The sequence below is a fragment of the Lithobates pipiens genome, unplaced genomic scaffold (genome assembly GCF_037356315.1).
Source record: "Lithobates pipiens isolate NorthernLeopardFrog02 unplaced genomic scaffold, aLitPip1_a1.2 Scaffold_27, whole genome shotgun sequence".
NCBI classification, from domain to species: domain Eukaryota; kingdom Metazoa; phylum Chordata; class Amphibia; order Anura; family Ranidae; genus Lithobates; species Lithobates pipiens.
In genome coordinates, this window is record NW_027507788.1 from 158696175 (window position 1) to 158716686 (window position 20512).

Here is a 20512-nt window from a genome sequence, read left to right on the forward strand (position 1 = left end):
GGACTGGCAGGATCACACAAAAGAAGCAAAACAAAGAGAACAGGATACTTTTTAACACAAGTACATGGTACAACAGACACATAACAGGAATATGAAATGTTGTGGTAACATTCTTCAACTAGTTCCTGCCCAGCCTATAGTCAAATAGTGGCCGGGACATTCGTCATTCCAGGTAGACGTCATATGATGTCCTCCCGAAACATGCCACAGGCCGCGCGAACTGTCATCTACTGTGTCTGGTGGATGTCGATCAGTGTACCGGCAGCTGCCGGAACCATGTGATCAATGATCAGTCACAGCAGATCACATGACAGTTATACACAATGAATGGCTTTGATTCATGCCATTCATTGTTTTGATCTCTGGTCAGAGTGATCACATGGCAGACAGGGCCATTCACAACCCACCAGTACCATGTGAATACCTGTGGCCAATCACAGCTAACCACAATAGTAAACAATGAATCTATTTCATTCAGTAAAAATGGTTGCTTATAACCGTGAAATTCACTGGTATAGGCAATTATGCGTTGGGAAGAAAAAAAATCCTGATCACAATAGCAACACTATTTCTCTGGTGGAAAAAAAAAATAAAAATATTGAACATACTGTCACCAGTTAGTGTCCCTGATCATCGCCATACAAGTTATAGGATGATGCTGTACTGCACTAGTGACAGCAAATAGAAAAATAAAATTGTGAAAAAACTCTTTTAAATTTCCTAATTTTACAAAAACATTGTCGACATACCTTGCAATACGTTCCAATAAGGGGACACTTGGGGGTACTTTTACTGTACTGTCCTCAAGAAATGGTAGGCTTTTGGTAGATCAGGACTGATCAATTTTCAGACGTATATACCATAGACTAAATAATATACACCAATTTGGGTTATTTTCACGAAGAAAAGTAGCAGAACACACTTTGGCACAAATTTATGAAGAAAGAATTTTTTTTCCCCCAAATTGTCTTTTTTTGTTTATTTAGCAAAACAAACACTGAATAAAACCAAAAGAAAGCACCATTTGTGTGAAAAAAAAAATAGGATTTTTTGTACTCACCGTAAAATCCTTTCTCTGTAATTCACCAACCGACACAGCTCCTCTCTAACTAAATGGGTTGTAAAGCCTGCCATTAGGAGAAACTTGGCAACATTGTTACACAATACACAGAACTTTAATCCTGCCCAAGGGGGGCGGACCCTGTTCTATCAACCCTCCTCCTGCTGCTAGCATCTTTAGTACGTCAACTAGCAGTATAATGTAGAAAAAAGGGTGGGTGCTGTGTCGGTCGGTGAATTAGAGAAAAGGATTTTACGACGAGTACAAAAAATCCTATTTTCTCTTATATTCACCGACCGACACAGCTCCTCTCTGTAACTAAATGGGACATGCCCAAGCAGTGCCAAATGAGGGGTGGGAAAAAACAGCATAAAAACTTCATCCACCATGGCAAGTGGGAATTAGTGAAACTAAACCCACAAAAAACAACAGTGTGCGGAAAAACACCACTTTATAACCGGGTATCCTAAACAGGAGTGATCCCCAAGGCTGCAACAGTGCGGAAGTAATGCAACAGTGCATTAACCAAAACAGTACTGCGTTTTTTTATCGAAAAACCAGGAAAAAATGTAATTGCAACTACACTGCCGCCTGCAGAACTTTGCGGCCAAAACAGGCATCAGCCGATGTACTGATGTCTACCTTGTAGAACTTGGTAAACGTATGGACAGACGACCAGGTCGCCGCCTTACACACCTGAGTGACAGACGCTTGGTGTCGGAAGGCCCACGACATTCCAATTGCTCTTGTAGAGTGGGCCGTGACTGGAAAGGGAGGCACCTGCCCCTTCAAGGCGTAGGCTTGGACTACAATCTGTCTTATCCACCTGGAAATGGTGGCCGATGATCCGTCATGCCCTTCTTAGGACCAGCCACCGAAACAGTGAGTCTGACTTCCGAAAAGAAGCAGTGGCAGACAAGTACACCTTCAGAGCCCTAACCACATCCAGAGCGTGAAAGGCCACCTCCTTGGGGTGCTTCGGCTTAGGACACAATGATGGCAATACAATGTCCTCATTGATACGAAAGGCCGAGACCAATCCTCAATACCTGGCTTTCAATAGTCAGGCCGTTAAAGCCAGCGATGGTAAAGCAGGGTGAAGGATTGGACCTTGAGACAGGAGGTCCTCTCTCAACGGCAGTCGCCAGGAAGCGTCTGCCACCAGGCGCACCAGGTCTGCTGAAGCCAATCTGGGGCAATCAGAAGTACTGGAATCCCCTCGGCTTCCACTGTGCGAAGCAGACGTGGCAACAGTTTCAGCGGAGGAAAGGGGTAGATCAGCTGGTACTGATCCCACGGAGCCACCAGCGCGTCTGCCCACAGATCTCGTCCTGGACACGAACCTCGGTACCTTCCCTTTGAGCCGGGAGGCCAATAGATCTGCATCTGGTGTGCCCCATTTCAGGCACAGCAGCCTGAATATCTCCGGATGCAATGCCCACTCTCCTGGGTCTAGCATCTGTCGACTCAGATAGTCCGCCTGCCAATTTTCCACCCCCGGGATGTAAATGGCCGACAGGGCTGGAACGTGTCGCTCTGCCCACCGAAGTAAGTGAGCGACCTCCCGAGCAGCGGCTGAGCTTCTTGTTCCCCCTTGGTGATTTACGTATGCCACAGCCGTGGCATTGTCTGACTGTATCCTGGCCGGACACCCTTGAAGACACGTCGACCACATGCGGAGGCACAGCCTGATCGCTCAATTCGAGTAGATTGGCAACTTGGATTCTACTGTCGACCAGAGGCCCTGAGCCGACTGAATCCCCATCACTCCACCCCAGCTGGACAGACTGGCGTCCGTAGTGACCACCTTCCATTTCAGAGGAAGGAACGATTTTCCGGACTGAATCACCGGGGACCTCAACCACCAGATCAGTTAGCCCCTGACTGGCTGGCTCACCTGGATCTGCCGATCCAGGGACAATGGAGATTTGTCCCATTTTGTCAAGATCTCCTTCTGCAGGACTGGTGTGGAATTGGGCATAAGGTACTGCCTCGAAAGAAGCTACCGTGAGCCCCAGCACCCGCATGCAAAAGTGGAGTGATGACCACTTGCCGTTCATCAGTAGATGGACCGCAGATCTGAGAGTCAGCAATTTGTCTGAGGGGAGAAAAACCCTTGCTTGCCTGGAGTCCAATAGTAACCCCAGGTACTCCAGACGCTGAGTCGGTACCACCACCGACTTCTTTAGGTTCAACAGCCACCCAAATGCTTGCAGGGACTGCAAGGTGATCGCCACATCCTCCTAATTCTGAGGCGGAAGAAGCTCTCAGGAGGAGATCGTCTAGGTAACCCATGATCGCGATCCAGTGTTGTTTCAACAACGCCAACACTGGAGCCAGTAAACACTCGGGGGCTGATGCCAGGCCAAAAGGAAGAGCCACAAACTGGTTGTGGGCTTCCCGACTGCCAAATGCAGAAACCTTTGATGCCGAAGGCATATGGGTATGTGCAGGTAGGCATCCTGAATGTCCGAAGACGCCAGGAAGTCCCCTTGATGGAGTGCAGCGACTACTGAGTGAACTGATTGCATTCTGAACCTCTGCACTTTTACAAAGTGATTGAGGGCTTTTAGGTCCAATATTGGACGTATCCCTTCCTTCTTGGGAACCACAAACAGATTTCAGTAGAACCCCTGGAAGCGTTCCAATTCCGGAACCGGTACAATCACCCCCTAAATCAGCAAGTCCCTCACCGCCCCTAACAGGGCCTCCCGGCGAACCGGGGACACGGGTATGCTGGAGGGAAAGAATGTTTGGCGGCCAAGAGAGAAACTATCTTGCAACCTGTGGAAATCAGATCGCAGACCCATTGGTCTGATAACCGGGAGGTCCAACGGGCTGCAAACTCCCGAAGACGACCCCCCACCTGAGACATGGGTGGGGGCAAACCTTCATGCGGTAGCACTTTTGTTCACAAACTTGTTAGGCTTGTGGGTCCAGGGACGCTTCTGACTGTCCCTGGGCATCCTGTCAGGCTGGGGTCATTTTGCCGAAGCACCGGGCGGACGAAAAAGCCGTTTGTGAGCGGAAAAGGAGGGCCCTTGCCTGCGGCGTGGCTCCTTAGCCTTCCTGGCCTGTGGGAGTAGTGTACTCTTACCACCTGTGGCATTTTTAATGTCATCCAACGAGGCTCCAAAGAGCCGTTCGCCAAGGAAGGGAAGATCCGTCAGGGCTTTCTTGGATGCCTGGTCAGCAGACCAGCATTTCAGCCAAATGAGGCGCCTCAGCACCACAGCGGTCACTGAGGCCCTGGATAGGAGAGGGAGGGTATCCAGGGCCGCGTCACAAAGGTACTTAAGGCCATGCACTAGCTGGTCTGCTAGTTCCGCGCAGACAGGGGAGGCATTCTGCTCTCCCAATTTGCGGTGCAAACGTTTTGCCCACTCAGTCAGTGTCTGCAACACCAGTGCGGATGTCAGTACAGGTCGTACGGCTGACCCCACAACCATAAACAAGGAACGAGCCACTGCTTCGGCCCTCCTGTCCGCGGGATCCTTGAATGCAGGAATCCTCTCAACCGGAATCGTGGTTACTTTATTTAACCTAGATACTGGGGGGTCCACGACCGGAGGAGCCGACCACTTTTTGAGAAGGCTTTCCTCAAAGGAGTAACGCACCACCAAATTTTTGGGGACCGAAAAGGTTCGTTGCGGGCAACCCCATTCCCTGTAGATGAATTTGTCAAAATAAGTCAAATACGGGAACACCTTAGGTGAACGTGCTGGCTTGCAGGACCCAAAAGGAACCGGTACATCAGAGGAATCCGCTGGCTCTTGAATCTTCATGGTATCACGCACAGCTGTGATAAGTGCTCCAACAAGCGCCTTGTCGCTCCTGGAGCCGGACGGGGAATCATCCTCACTGTCCGAACGGTCCTGGTCAGCCACGTCTGATAGGTCAGAGCAGGGTTCTCCAGCCGCAGCAGGGCCGGAGTCTGCATCAGAGCTCTCCCCAGAGGACGGGGGGTGGGGGCCTCTTACGTGCACCTTTCCTGCCACCTCTATCTTAGCAACATAGGAGTCCAGGACCGCCATCAGGATGACCATGCGCACAGCGCTAACTGCAGGTGACCCGGTTACTATAGCCTGGATTTCGGGGGAAGAAACACCAGTTTCTGAAGCCATGCTGACCCTAGCCTGTCTGCCACCTGCAAGGGGACTTAGGACAGTGAAGGTCCCACCCTCCTGCCACCACCGCGTGGGGAGGGGTGGGGGGGTTACTTCGCGCTAGACTCCCCACTCTGGGGCGTTCTGTGATCACCTCAGCAGTGCCTGTAGTCCCTAGGAGGTTCCCAGTTGCACAGAGGAGAAAAAACTGTCAGCAGCAGTAGCTCCCACCAGTGGTGCAACGATCTGCATAGCAGCTTCAGCGTTCAGCAAAAAGCCATCCAGCGTCCTGCACACACACAGCGGATACAGGAAGCAGCAAGAGAAAGCACATGTAATGCTGCCACAAGAGGCCAGAGGTGAAAAAAGCACTCAGGTTTTAAGAAAATGGCCACCAATGTAATCAATAAGAATCATAAAGAAAATGGCTGCTGAAGCTCACCAGGGGAATTTATAGCTTTCCCAAATCCAAGATGGCCCTGGATCGGCGCCATGCGGTGACAGAGCAAAGCAAAAAAAAAAAAAAAAAACGTGCTGCCTGCTAACAGTCAGAACAACCTCTATAAACGTGTTTTGGGACCCCCAGACCTTGACCAGGACCAACGCCAGCCGCACAGACCACCACAGGTGAGAAACAGCGACCCACACAGCCCGCAGCGCATGCAGCCACCCCCCTCAGAGGGGGGAAGGAGGGATGATGGGGACTTGGGAGAGAAGATAGGGAGGTGAGGTGGCCCCCGAATCAACCCCCCAGGGAATGCCCAGCTGCTCACCCACCGAAGAAGGGAGAGCCCTACTTACCAGTCCTGAAGAGCTGGGAGACATTCCATCACAGACCCACTCCTACGCACTTACAGGGTGGCTGCTGGCCTTGGTATACTGTGATGCAGACAATAGTAGCCCGGTCATATATATACCCCGGAGCATTGAAGCTTACCGACCACCTCTGGAGCTGAGGCATGTCGTGGCCTGCCGAGCCTTAGCTGCGGCCTGCTCACGCTCGATGGCCGGACTGGGGAGACTACAAGGATATCATTAACCAGCCTGTCACCCAGCCGACAGTTGATAGAAGATCTCAGGATCTTTCACCTTGCGCAAAAAGCAGCAAACCTGCAGCAAAAATATGGACCAAGAGGCCTGCAGGGTTTCCTAGGTCATTCTCCTTGCTAGGCAAAATAAAAAAACTGAAGCTGCTAGGAGCAGTGGGAAGGGTTGATAGCACGGGGCCCGCCCCCCCCGGGCGGGATTAAAGTTCTGTGTATTGTGTAACAATTTTAGCTATACAACCCATTTAGTTAGAGAGGCGCTGTGTCGGTCGGTGAATATAAGAGAAAATTATAAATATTTCATATGGGTACAGTGTTGCATGACCACGAAATTGTCAAAGTGTGACAACACCAAAAGCTGAAAATTGACATGGGCAGGAAGGGGGTGAAAATGCCTGGTATTGAAGTGGTTAAATAAAGGCCTATTTGAAGAGGTGTATGGAGAGTTACCGCAGTTTGCTTCATCCGAGTAGTCTCCACAGTCGTCCATCCCGTCACACTTCCACTCCAGGCTAATACAGACGCCATTCAGGCATGAGAAACTCTGCGGATCACAACTCTTTTTAAATTCTGGACCTCGTGCTGGCAGGTGAGAAGACACAAATTAAAGTTTTACAAAGGGTAGGACAGAAATTGAGCAATAGTCATTTGTCAAGGACATTCTCAATGTCTGTAGAGGCTTTTGAAGCATCCATTGTACACTGTTGAAAGATTCATTTCTCGTTTATTGCTATTAGAGAGTGTATGTAAACCCTAACAATATTTGGGTCAAAGAGTGCTGGGAATACAGGTGATAACAATAATAGCTTGGAAAATATTAGCGGTACACCAAATGGAAATTTTGGTGCCAAAACCGAAAATGACAGTTTTAAAAGAGAAATATAGAATAACATAGAATTGTATTATGTTCAACTTTTTAAATACCATCATGAATTTGAATTGATTGTGGGCCATTATCAGAACTTTTACTTTAACTTAAATTCACTTATTGCCTGGCTTACCCCTGTGCTGGAGATCTGTTACAAACATCAACTTCTCTAAGGACCTCTCGTGATCCATGGGGAAATTGAATGTGAAGTGTACAGAAGTGGTTGTCAGGCAGTCAGGATACTTCTGCCTCCTGAATGCTTGGATATTCTGAATGGGAATAGTACAAAAGCAAGCCTAGCATTTGATTCATGCCTGCGGTGCCTTCCCATTCACCCTAATGGGTCATGTTTGGCATTAGAACTGCCCACCAATCAGGACAGAATATTTCTGTCAAAAGACATTGCAACCCTGTTCAGCCACCGTTGAAGTTTAAGGGGTGGTAAGTCAGGTGGTGGAAAAATTGCAGCTCAACCATCTCTCCTTACCACCTCCCGCCCAAACACGTGCACATACACTAAAATTATACTTTCTAAGGTTAGTTCTGAACGTTCCACCTGTTTAGGGTTGTGTCCCTGTGTTTTTAATGTTAGATTCATATTGGAAATACTGCTCTCCAGAACTTTATTCCAACCCTTAAAGCATATGTAAGCCCACAAGTACTACATACTGTACAAGAGCATTATTATCATCAAGTCCCCAACAATAAACTTCCATAAACATAACCTTACTAAGCGCAAACCATTATCTTGCAGTCACGTGATGTAGTCCATGTGCCTCATTGTCCGACAGTGGGGTGAAAATTAGTTTCCACATGTGGCAGCTCTGAACCTAAGCTTTTTATAAAGGACACATCACCAGCATCCCTTTAGTCATGCAGGTTCCTCCATCCTTGCTGCTGGGTAGTGCAGATTTTATGTGTGCAAAAATATTCTAGAACTAGGTCTGAGAGTGTATATCAAGCAACTGTTCAGTAGATTGTACAGCTAATGTCTACAACACCCAGCGGCCAGTAGGGAGGAACATGGATGTCTAATAGCATGCTATGGATGTGTTCTTTTATATAAGGCTCAGGCACAAAGCAGGTGCACATTTGCAAGGGAAATGGAGATTAAAAAAAAAAAAAGATTTCTAAACATAAGGAAAGCTTAATCCTTATTTTTAAAGGAACTTTTGCATCTTGTCTGGCTGAGTTCATTATAATGCATTTAAAGGTTTCAAACATTTCCCCCTTTCCCTTCTTTTCTCAAGACTGTATATATTAAGATCCTGCAGACTTCCTGATAGGGTTAATCTCTCTTTCACCATTGTTGTTGCTTGGCTCTATTATAGGCGATTTGCACAGAATTTGGTGAAACGCAAATTAGAAAAAAAAAAAAGAAAGAACATGGAAAGAACGGAACATCTTTACGAAGAGGTAAAGCTGACAAAGCAGCAATTCAAACTTTTAGAACACAGATGCCCTGTGAAGGCCCGCCTCCTGCATTACAACTTATTAACTGGCAGCATAGTGGAGAAATTATTGGAACTGTATTTTACTTACAACATCCAGCGTATGCAGGATCCTCATCAGACCCGTCACGACACTGTGTCTCTCCGTCACATACCATGGCGTGGAACAAGCATTGCTGACGGTTCTTGCACACAAAATCCATGTAGCGTGTACATAGGGGCTCTAAATGACAGACGTTATATGTGGATGAGTGTTATGATACAGGAGCAAAAAAATAGAAACTAGCAAGTAAAATTAAAACAATGCCAGGCAAACAGCTAAATATAAAGTGTGTGTGTAATTATATAAACACATAATGGGGTTGATTTACTAAAACTGGAGCAGCTCTGCAATGAAAACCAATCAGCTTCCGTTTTTTTTTTTTTTGGCAAAGCTTAATTGAACAAGCTGAAGATAGAAGCCAATTGGTTTCTATGCAGAGCTGCACCAGATTTTGCACTCTCCAGTTTCCTGCCAGAAGAGGGCGCCTGGGAACCAAGCTCCTCTGCAATAACTGTAGTACCCATGGCAAATCAGGACAGATATAAGCTTTTACTTACCGCAGGTTTGCTCATCCTCGCCTCCAGGGCAATCCTTCACACCATTGCAGTGTTTACCCAGAGGAATACACGTCCCATTGCTGCAGTGGAAACCATTACACTTCTTCTCTGGAAGGAGATCAGACTGTTACTATCTCAGTTAAAGGAACAATTTATTTAGCTCATTTTGTCCAGAAAAGGAACAATGGGATGTTTTGAGGAATAAGAAGATGCTAAAAGACTATTTCCATCTGCTCCATATGCCGTGACCCATACACCAACCTTACTGCAGTATCACTGTAAGGGCACTTTCATCATTATAATTTTCTGGAAAAACACATTAAATGCAGCACTCATTTTCATCACCAACGTGTATTCTGCATTGACATATCTAGTTAATGTTTTGTGTAGCAACAACTATACCAGAAAACCTAACTATTTCATTCCAATACATAACCTTTAACCATAACCTAACTCCTACTCCTCAAATGTGCCTCAACTCCTGTCTAACCCCTCACCCTAAACATCAAACCAAAAAACTGCCCCTACTATCCTAATTCTGGTTTCTGTTAACATGAACCTCACATCCTAATGCCTAAACTAAACCGGAACACTCACCCTAACTCATTAATCTAACCTTATCCTTATCCCAACCATATTTCTAATCATCATGCCAACACTAAAGCCAATGTCAAATCTGAATTCTACCCTCAAGCTAACACACACAAAAAAAAAAAAAATTGATTATATACACACACACATATTATATATATATATATATATATATATATATATATATATATATATATATATATATATATATATATATATATATATACACATACACACATACATATACACATATATACATACATATACACACACACACACAGTGGATATAAAAAGTCTACACACCCCTGTGAAAATGTCAGGTTTCTATGATGTAAAAAGATGAGACAAAGAAATCATTTCAGAACTTTTTCCACCTTTAATGTGACCTATAAACTGAAACTGTACAACCTGAAATCTTTTAGGTGGAGGGAAAGAAAAATAAAAAAGTAAAATAATGTGTGCACTGCTGAATAAGCCCAAATTAATTGATGCAAGTAAAAATCTGCGTTTTCTCTCTCGGTTTTTATGCACATATGGTGTGAATGAGGCCTTATTGAACTTGAACAATACTCTCAAATATTGTGATTCATAAACATAGCAGCAGACTGCAGGAACAGTTGGGCTTTGTTTACAACATAGATGTATAAGAATTGATGAGAAATGTGCAGATTTGACCTGCAAAGAATATTTTGGGCTTTTTGACAAAACGTGCAGAGAAAACAATGGATTTCTATGTGCCCTGTTCACGCCACAATGTTGGTGTTGGGCGAGTTGTTTCTGCACAGAAAAATGCATGCGTTGCATATTTCTATGCAGGAAAAAAAAACCTCATGGCGCAGTGTCTGCATTCACCCCTCCAATACACAGGATCTCACCTCCCGATCCAGCCATGCTCCTTTTCTCTGCATCCCCCCCCCCTCAAATCCAGTGCGCATCACTGCTACCATTCAGACACAATCTCTACTTGCTCCTTGCCTCCATAGTCTGCATTCAGCACTCCTGCTCTCTGCACTCCTGGCGCCACCCTTTTAGTTCACAGGAGCCGGCCCTACAGAGGAAGAATCAGGCATCAATGTATACTGACAGTCCTGTCGGCGTGCATTGAGAATACAGGAAACATTGAGCAGATATATATCCGCCACAATGTTCATTTGCTGCAGAACCCTAGGGTTCCGCTGAACATCAGTTGAAAAAACCCTGCCCTAGACTATGGGATGAACAGTGTGCATAGAGCAGTGCCCGACCGCAATGAATATGCACTGCTCATTCTCAGGACTGGTGCAAGGATTTTTGACAGCCTAGGCGAAACCTCATTTTGTCGCCCCCATTGGCTCCACCCCTGACCTCACCCCCATTGCCCTGCCCATGTGACAGGAGGTGGCGCTTTACAGGAAGCATTGGCTCTGCTTCCTCTAGCACTGGTTCCAGTGCTGCACTGTGCCTCCAATTACACTACCGGTTGGATAGAGCAGCTGCCTGTTAGTTACATGCTGCAGCCTGCAGAGCAAGCAGACGCAGAGGGAAACCAGTGGCCGGGCGCCCCTAGGCAGCAATGCGCCCTAGGCGGTTGCCTCGTTTGCCTAGTGGTAGCACCGGCCCTGCTCATTCTAAACAAAACGCAAGCGAGGATGGAGAAAGGAGAGGATCAAGAGCCCCCAGAGGACAATACAAAGGAAGCAAAAACAAACAAAAAAAAAAAAAAAAAGTAAGAAACCATTTAATGAACTATAGATTACAGGGCCATTAGGTGGTGGATGTGTATGGATTATTATTTTTTTTATTTTATTCTTTAGAAGGATATTGTTTAGTGCCACTATTATTAAACTCCAACTATAACCCACTCTGTTTATAACTGATGATCTAACCATCCAACTCCTAAACCCCATATTAGCCTTCAATCTAATGGCAATCTTCACATCTAGCTCCTAACCCTCCTTCTAATCCTTTGCCTTCCACCTAACCTTTAATAGAACCTTTAACCTCTATAGCTGACCCTCCAGCAACTTCTTTAACCCAAACCTTCAATTTTCCCTCTAATTTCAATGCAAAACCTCCTCCTAAAACAACTATACAAAAAGTACAATCTTAACACCAATAAAATGTCTTCTACTGAAATGTCTGGTTGTAAAAAAATTAAAATGAAAAAAATAAAAAAAAACACACTAAAACATTGGCCAAAAATATGATGCAAAATTGGTGCTGAAAATGCCCCGTCAGTATATCCATACAGGTACAAATGATCCTGACTAACCTTCACCAAGATCCATATTACTTGGTTCAGAAGCTACCTTAACCTTTGTGTTCTCCAGCCTCTCAACTCCCCCACCTCCGGCCTCCCCTCTGCTCCTAGCTTCTGTCTATTTGCTATTGCTCTGCAGCTTTCCATACAGACTGTCCTTTACTACCCCAGCCCCACCCATGAGAATAACACACAGCATTCTCAAGTCGCAGCACCAGGTTACTGTACTGAGAGGGGAAAGGATTATTCCACGCTAGATCCAATGACGGCAAGCTCTGGAATAAGATCAGAAAACAGACAGTGGAAAAGGACACAGATGTGAGTGCTGTGAGCTGCATATCTCGCAGGATTCCCTACACGTACCGCAGATGCTGTGATCTTCATCGGAGCCGTCCTGGCAGTCAGAGTCACCGTCACAAACCCACCTCTGAGGGATGCAGTGGCTATCATGGCACTGGAAGCTGGACGGCTCACAGGTATGGGAGACAGCTGGAGACACAAGAGAGGAGTCATCAAAGTGCTTTATGTTGGGGCAACCTACATACACTAAATTAAGGGTGGAGGTGGTTGGGGGGGTTGTTATATGGTAAGTGTTATGTGTTAATTGTGGCCATAACAATTAGCAGACTTTTACTTTCTAAACTATAAAATATTCCTGTGCATGTTGTCATGTATTTCAACTTACAACAGTGACTCCAATTTATAAGTACACACCCAGCAAATTATTTCTCTGCACTTCCTAACGCATATTAGTTTGTCTGCGTGAAAGCTAGAGAGTCTACAGTACAAACTAGGGTTGCACCGATACCACTTTAAGACCGAGTACAAGTACCGATACTTTTTTTTTTTTTTCTTTCTTTAAACTCATCGATATGGATTCTTTTTTTTAATGTGATGTGACAGCGGCACAAATATACAACACTGATGAGGTGTGGACTGTCAGTTTATTTTTATAACATTTTTTACATTTAATTTTATTATTTTTTACAATTCATATTTTTTTCTTATTTTTTACAATGCCTTTTTTTGGGGTGGAGGGTGTGTTTTTATTTTAACAATTTAACCTTTTAAATATTTATAACAAACATTTTTTTATCAGCGCTGTTGGGGGGCTTTGGTGAGATATCAGGGGTCTAAACAGACCCCCGATATCTCCCTTTTGAGACAGGGAATGGGACCACTCTCCATCCTGGCAGATCCAAGATAAGGGGGCACCAGAGCAGGACCCAGGGAGCTGGAGGACATAGTGAACAGTCAGGAGAGATCAGTGTGGTGGTGGGGAGAGTTACAAGCACCAATTTCCCTGTAAAGCTTTCAATAAAGCAGCTGACAGCCGCGGGGGAGGGAGAGGAGGAGGAGCGACGGTCAGCCATTTATTGAAAGCTATACAGGGAGATTGATGCTTGTAAATGCTTGCACCAATTATCTGTGAGGCTGCCTGGCCCTCCTGCTATGCTGAGCACATGGGTATCGGATTAAGCATCAGAGAATTTGCACGAGTGCAGGTACTCATGCAAATGCTCGGTGTCGGTGCAACCCTAGTACAAACAATGGTATATATACTGGCATTGGTATTTATTTTTAATTCGTAATGGCGGTAATCAGCTAATTATGGTGGAACTGTGATAGTGCAGCGGGCATTCTGACACTTTGTAGGAACTGGCAAACATCACCAATAACACTAATACAGTGATAAGTGCTAAAACTATACACTGTACTAACACCGGCTGGGAAGGGGTTAACATCTAGAGCAGGAGTCTGCAAACTTTGCAAAGGGCCAGTTTACTGTCCTTCAAACTTTAGGGGGGCCAGACTAGGGCCAGTGGGAGTAGAAAATGTCCTAGCATCCAGTGGGAGAAAACAATGTCCCATCGCTGGTGTCAATGGAAGGATTTCTGCCTCATCGCTGGTGTCAATGGAAAGAATTCTGCCCCATCGCTGGTGTCAGTGGAAGGAATTGTGCCTTTCTGATGGCATCAGTGGAAGGAATAGTGCCCCATTGTTGGTGTCAGCGGCAGGATTTCTGCCCTATTGTTGGCATCGATGGAAGGAATTGTACCCCAGCGTTGGTATCAGTGGGAGGAATTGTGCCCTTCTAATGGTGTCATTGGATGGAATAGTGCCCCATGGGCAAGATAAAGGCAAGCAAAAGGCCACAATCAGCCCCTGGGCCATAGTTTGGAGACCTATGATCTAAAGTAATCAAGGGGTTAAATGTGTGCCTATCAATGTGTATTGTGAGCTGATTTTTACTAAATATCTTTGTTTCTTATCCCTGTTTTGCATTGATGTCAAAATAGTTACAGCAGCAGCTGTACCCCATTTTAAAAAGTATAGGACTGCCTCCACAGGGATGTATAGAACACCTGTACATCTGTGTGGGTAAACACGGCCCTTGCACGGGTGCACACTGTACTACACCCATGTCAATGAGGCCTTTTGTGTTTCTATTTTTTAAAGCAGCAATTTCAGTTGGTTTATCTACACAGCAATCCCCGGCTGTCGTTTTGACAACAGGGAATTATCAGAAATTGTGAGGGATAGAGCAGCACCCTGCGTAATTTTATAACCTTTTTTGGTCATCTAACATGAATAACATGGGACACACAAAAGATGCCAATGAGCCGAGCACGGGCTGCAACAAAACCACTAGTACCTGAGCAGTTGGCCTCGTCCGACCAGTCCCTGCAGTCGTTGTCTCCGTCACACACCCAGGACTGGCGTATACACATGCCGGAGGTACAGTTAAACTCATCATCCTTACACTGGTGTGCCTCTGGAATATGTAAAGAAATATAAAACGCAACTATAAATCAATTTATAGGTAGGTGAAGCTATTAATGCTACATTTTAATCTGAAATGAAGACAAATCAACTTTACATTTATGAACTTTGTTAGCCTATAAAGTAGAATGCCTGTGAGCATGCCTTGCAACACTGGAGTCCTGGGTTAATTTCCCACCACTATCTGCATGGAGTTTGTATGTTCTCCTAAGGTTTGTGCCAGCTTCCCCTACAGCTCAAAAGTATACTGGAAGTTGAACTTTTCTTTTCAAGCTAGTGCTGACATCCGTTGAGTAGTAAGACTGCCCTTAGGTATCGCCCACCACGAATGAAAGAACGGATATCCAATAAATGAGAGGACAGTAAGGCTGGGAAGGAAATGGCTAGACAAAGTTGCAGCCTGCCCAGCCAAGGAATGGGGTAGGCTCTGACATGTTGCATCGCCTAATGCAGATTGTGAGAAGCTCACAGCGTGCAGTGAAATCAGTATCTAATTTCAGGAGAGGAGCCTGTACATATGTGCAAGTCTGAAGGGAAAGCCAGATTTCAGCTTTAATGGAAGGGACTGTGAACTCTGACACACTGAGCAATTTGTTAGCTATACAAGGTGAATCGGTTACCATACAGCACTGCAACCAGGATAAATCCACAAATGACTAACCGCAGTGGCTCTCGTCACTGTTGTCTCCGCAGTCATCCTCCAGGTCACACTTATAGGACAGTGGGATGCAGGTCCCCGATTCCTGGCATCTGAATAGTGTATCTGGGTCACATGATGTGGTTGCTAAAAAATAACAATTTACAGGATAAAGCACAGAACATGGACACTGAAAAATAGAAAAAAATCACTATGTCACAAAAGACAACGGGGAGAAGGGGATTTTATTGTGGCACAACAAAAACGAGGAAAAAAAAAAAAAAAGGAACTTTCATAAAATAAAATTTTTATTTCCACATTAAAATCAGCAATATATAAAAATATCATCAGCTACAATCTGGTATAGGGCAAATACATCCCAACACTCATGAAAGACAAGTGGACTGACGCTTTTCACTTCAAAAGGAGCTAGATACTAATACTGTCTATTAATCACAATCAAGATGCCTCTATGTATCCTTAGTGGAAAGATCTCTATTACCTCCCGCTGTGTAGTGGCTAAGGGGTCAATTCACTAAGAGTTAAATAACGGCAAACAAAATGCAGTAAACTACCACATGCAGAAAATCCGTTGTAAAAGTTAAATTCACTAAGAATTTAGCTTTAAATAAGGACAGCGGTAGTCTTTCAATCGTGCGGTAACTACCACATTTTCTCATGCAGTAATTTATCGCACATGTGGGTGGTTAAAGGTTGTTTAAGGCCATTTCCTGTGAGCATAACTTCCGCCACGATGTCGGGCCTGAGCGAGAGATGCGAGGAGAAGCCAAACATAGTGGATTTAGTGGCGCGCATGGCAAGTAGTTGAACACCATCATGGCCAAACTCCAGCACGCTCTGATCATGTAAACCATCATGGCCTACACCAGCACGCTGTCTGCTTGCAATATCTCTGCATGACACATGTATGTACACCATCATGCACTGCATACACTTTGGTTATTAATCTATGTTTTTTTTATGATTTATTTTTCCTTTTGTATAATACAGATGCAGCAGTCTGCTACACGGGATATGGAGGCACAAGACCATCATCTTCTCCCAATGATGAAGGTAAAGTTTACACAGTCCCCATCCCACAGCCCTGATCACACTCCTTTGGGTGGTGGTCTCCAGGAAGAAAAGAAAAAAAATGCAGCCTCACAGAGCATTAGGATCAGCTCCTTTGTTAGCCAGAACTTTCGCAGCGCCGAGCGATCAGTGAAGTCGTCCAGCTGCGTGCTCCCCCAAAAATGATGCCAAGCCATCAACATAAGCCTCCTCCTCTTCCTCCCAGCATGTTTAACTGCAACAGGTTGCTTTCAAAAGGCTCCATTGGAGACAAAACAGCAACTGGTTCTCTCTCAACTCCCTCTCACTCCAACAGGAAATAGCGCACTCGTTACCGCCAGTAAATAGGTGGTGTTAAATATCACACTTTTTTTTCGGTTTCTGGAATTGAAGCTAACCGTTAACCGCACGATTTTTTGCAATAGTTACCGCCAATTTTATTTTTTTTGGTAAATTGGCCTTTATTTATTGCATGTGATCATTTATGCAAAGGAGTAACATGATGCCCTTATCGCATTCAGTAAAGCTTAATAAATTGATTCCTGAATCCTTAAAGGACTTCTTACATTTCAATGTAATGGTTCCCCATAAACACTTACTGTACAAAATAAGGTCCGTTGGCATGGACCATAGGGTGAGTACATGGATTGAAAACTGGCTACACGGGCAAGTTCAGAGGGTGGTGATAAATGGGGAGTACTCGGAATGGTCAGTGGTGGGTAGTGGGGTTCCCATGGTTCTGTGCTGGAACCAATCCTATTTCATTTGTTAACAACCTGGAGGATGGGGTAAACCGTTCAATCTCTGTATTTGCGGACGATAGTAAGCTAAGCAGGGAAACCTTGCAAAAAAAGCTGAACAAATTAATGGGGTGGACAACTACATGGCAAATGAGGTTCAATGTAGAAAAATGTAAAATAATGCATTTGGGTGGCAAAAATATGAATGTAATCTATACATCGAGGGGAGAACCTCTGGGGCAATCTAGGATGGATTAGGACCTGAGTGTCCTAGTAGATAAGCTCAGCAATGGCATGCAATAAAAAGAACAGAATATTGGCATGCATTAAAAAGGGGATAAAATGATAATTCTCCCGCTCTACAAGACTCTGGTCCGGCCGCACCTGGAATATGCTGTCCAATTCTGGGCACCAGTCCTCAGGAAGGATGTACTGGAAATGGAGCGAGTACAAAGAAGGGCAACAAAGCTAATAAAGGGTCTGGAGGATATTAGTTATGAGGAAAGGTTGTGAGCACTGAACTTATTCTCTCTGGAGAAGAGATGCTTGAGAGGGGATATGATTTCAGTATACAAATACCATACTGGTGACCCCACAATAGGGATAAAACATTTTAGCACAAGGGAGTTTAACAAGACTTGTGGCCACTCATTAAAATTAGAAGAAAAGAGGTTTAACCTTAAACTACGTAGAGGGTTCTTTACTGTAAGAGCAGCAAATATGTGAAATTCCCTTCCATAGGCGGTGGTCTCAGCAGTGGGGCATTGATAGCTTCAAAAACTATTAGACAAGCCCCCGAACGACCACAACACACAGGGATATACAATGTACTATTGACATATCACACACATAGGTTGGACTTGATGGACTCTTTTTTCAACCTCGCCTACTATGTAAATGTGATCATGGGTCGGGAATCCACAAACTCACGCAGAACCACATCATCTGTTAGTATATACCAGTGTCTGTCAAAGATTTGCCCTATTTTTTCCAGATTGTCCGTTAAACATGGTAACGAAATTGGTTCTATTCATAGTGTCTACTTTCTCCGGAAACAATAACAAATCCTGGGGGCACACTGACACAGTTGATGTTAATACCAGGGCTACTATCTGTGATAGACTTACCCAGGACAGAGACTTTTGGAGGGATTGAATGCTAGCCTCTTGACTACCGACTATGGGCCCTGGCTTTTAAGGGAACATTACTCTTTGTGAGGCGTATGCCTGGGGGATCCATGGAGTGATGTTACTTTGGATTATACTCCATGTCTCCCCTAGACGCACAGACTCTGGGATCCATGTTAAGGGCCTACATGCCACCCTTCCAGCAAGGACTGCTCCACACTGTGGGACTCATCACAGATCTCATCAGCAAGCCACCTGTCTGGGGTTGTCTGCTATAATGTGTTTATTTCAAGTGGGGCTAGTGTGCCTCCAGAGGGTCTTTCACCCATTGCTATTTGTGCCAAATAACTCAGATATTGTCTACTAGAACACTATCCTTGTGGGCTGTGCTTATACTTGTAATAATGTGCTCTTTGTATTCTTTGTTGTAGAGGCTGAATAGTCTAGGCACCTAGGCTGGTTTAAATGACTAGTTAAATCTGTTTCTGGTTACAGTTGTATTGTTAGGGTAATATGATCGGGGGGTGACCTCCTGGTGTATATATTTTGTGTGAGATTTCAAATAACGCAGTTCTTATTCTTGTTTACTCCAAAACTGGTGTTGCCTAGTTCTTGGGGTAACTAAAGCCAGATTCACTGATCTCATGTTCCAGAGCTTGGGAAGCAACGTCTTGGCGGAGATACCCAGTTGGGGTGTCCGGGTTCCGTCAGACTATCTATACAGGATGGTTCTGCAACCATGGAGGACAGTGTATATTCAACAGGGATATAAAAGGCATGACCTGCAATGGGCAATTCTGCTTAGCTAGTCTTGTGATTCACATGCCTGTTATATCGCATAGCCACAGAGATAACACCACTTTTTCCCACTGCAGCTCTACAGCTTTCTGTGCCACCCATGCATGCCGATTGGAAGAAGCTTCAGCACACTGCTGAGGTTTCCGTCAAGATGATTAAAAAAACTTCCCCCTCCTTCTCCCAGTACATGAAACTTGCCAGACTGGCAGTACGGTGCAAAAGAAAGAACTCACAGTCCAGAACCTCCCACTTGAGCAGTAAGATTACGTGGAGGTAACTTACGGCAGTCTCTCTCGTCACTCATGTCTCCACAGTCGTTGTCATTGTCACACTGCCAGATGCTGCTGATACAGTTTCCATTACTGCAGCGGTACTGGCTGGGCAGGCACTTGTTCTCTGGAGGGGAAGAAACATAACATCATATCAGTTACAACTCCCACTGCAGCTTTAAGACCCTTCACACTGGGGAGCTTTTCGGGCATTTTAGCACTAAAAATAGCACCCGTAAAAGCGACAGATAAGCGCTTCTCATACCTCCCCAGTGTGAAAACCTGAGTGCTTTCACACTGGGGTGGTACACTTACAGGACGATAAAAACAAAGAAAAAAAAAAAAAAAGTACTACGAACAGCCTCTTTGGGGCGATTTGGGTGCGGTGTATACACCACTCCAAAACGCCCTGCCCAATTAAATGAATGGACAGCACTGCCAAAGCGCTTGCAAAGCGATTCGACAGAACCGTAACATGGGTGCTTTTAAAGCATTGTTTGGCTACCACACAGCTAGTGCCCGAAAAGCACAGCTAAAACGATGGTAAAGGGCCGCTTCAATGCCGAAGCGCGGCCTCAGTTTGAAAGGGGTCTAAATGAACACATAACCAATACAGTTATGTGGTTGGGGATTGGCGGTTTCTTTTCAACCACACAGAACTCACCGATCTTGACACAGGTTCTGTTTTTCAGCTGGTACCCATGTGGGCAGTCACACTGCACCTCCCCGCTAGGTGACGTCTGCTCTTTCCCTCCATCTGGACATCGACATACTCGGCCTTTGTTTTGTTTGGGCAGGCACAGCAGGCTGCAGGGACTGGAGGAGCAGGCATTCTCACCTGTACAGGAAACAAGAGACTAATTCAAACAAAGAAAGCTGCACATCCATCCTTTTTCATTGCTTCAAAAATCTTTATTGCAACTTGGACACAACCACAAAGCCAAGTCAAAGCACATTGAACAGTTCACCATTTGACCTTGCTCCTTAAACACTTTATATCCCCCCTCCCTCCCAAATACGGACTAAAAGTGGAAGAAAAGCCTAACTACTGTGTGTGTGTGTGTGTGTGTGTGTGTGTGTGTGTGTATATATATATATATATCTATCTATCTATATATATATATA

General features: G+C 45.0%; 1 protein-coding gene across 1 annotated transcript in view; it reads right to left on the reverse strand.

Moving 5' to 3' along the window:
• Nucleotides 1–20512, reverse strand: part of SORL1 (sortilin related receptor 1) — a 155031-nt gene that overhangs the window by 41455 nt on the left and 93064 nt on the right. Inside the window, exons 22-29 of the mRNA XM_077457755.1 lie at nucleotides 20052–20225; nucleotides 19401–19514; nucleotides 15407–15529; nucleotides 14618–14737; nucleotides 12325–12450; nucleotides 9132–9239; nucleotides 8623–8754; nucleotides 6663–6794 (exon numbers count right to left, since the gene is read on the reverse strand). Of these exons, the coding sequence (XP_077313881.1) occupies nucleotides 6663–6794; nucleotides 8623–8754; nucleotides 9132–9239; nucleotides 12325–12450; nucleotides 14618–14737; nucleotides 15407–15529; nucleotides 19401–19514; nucleotides 20052–20225 (1029 nt within the window). The remainder of the gene's footprint in view (nucleotides 1–6662; nucleotides 6795–8622; nucleotides 8755–9131; nucleotides 9240–12324; nucleotides 12451–14617; nucleotides 14738–15406; nucleotides 15530–19400; nucleotides 19515–20051; nucleotides 20226–20512) is intronic.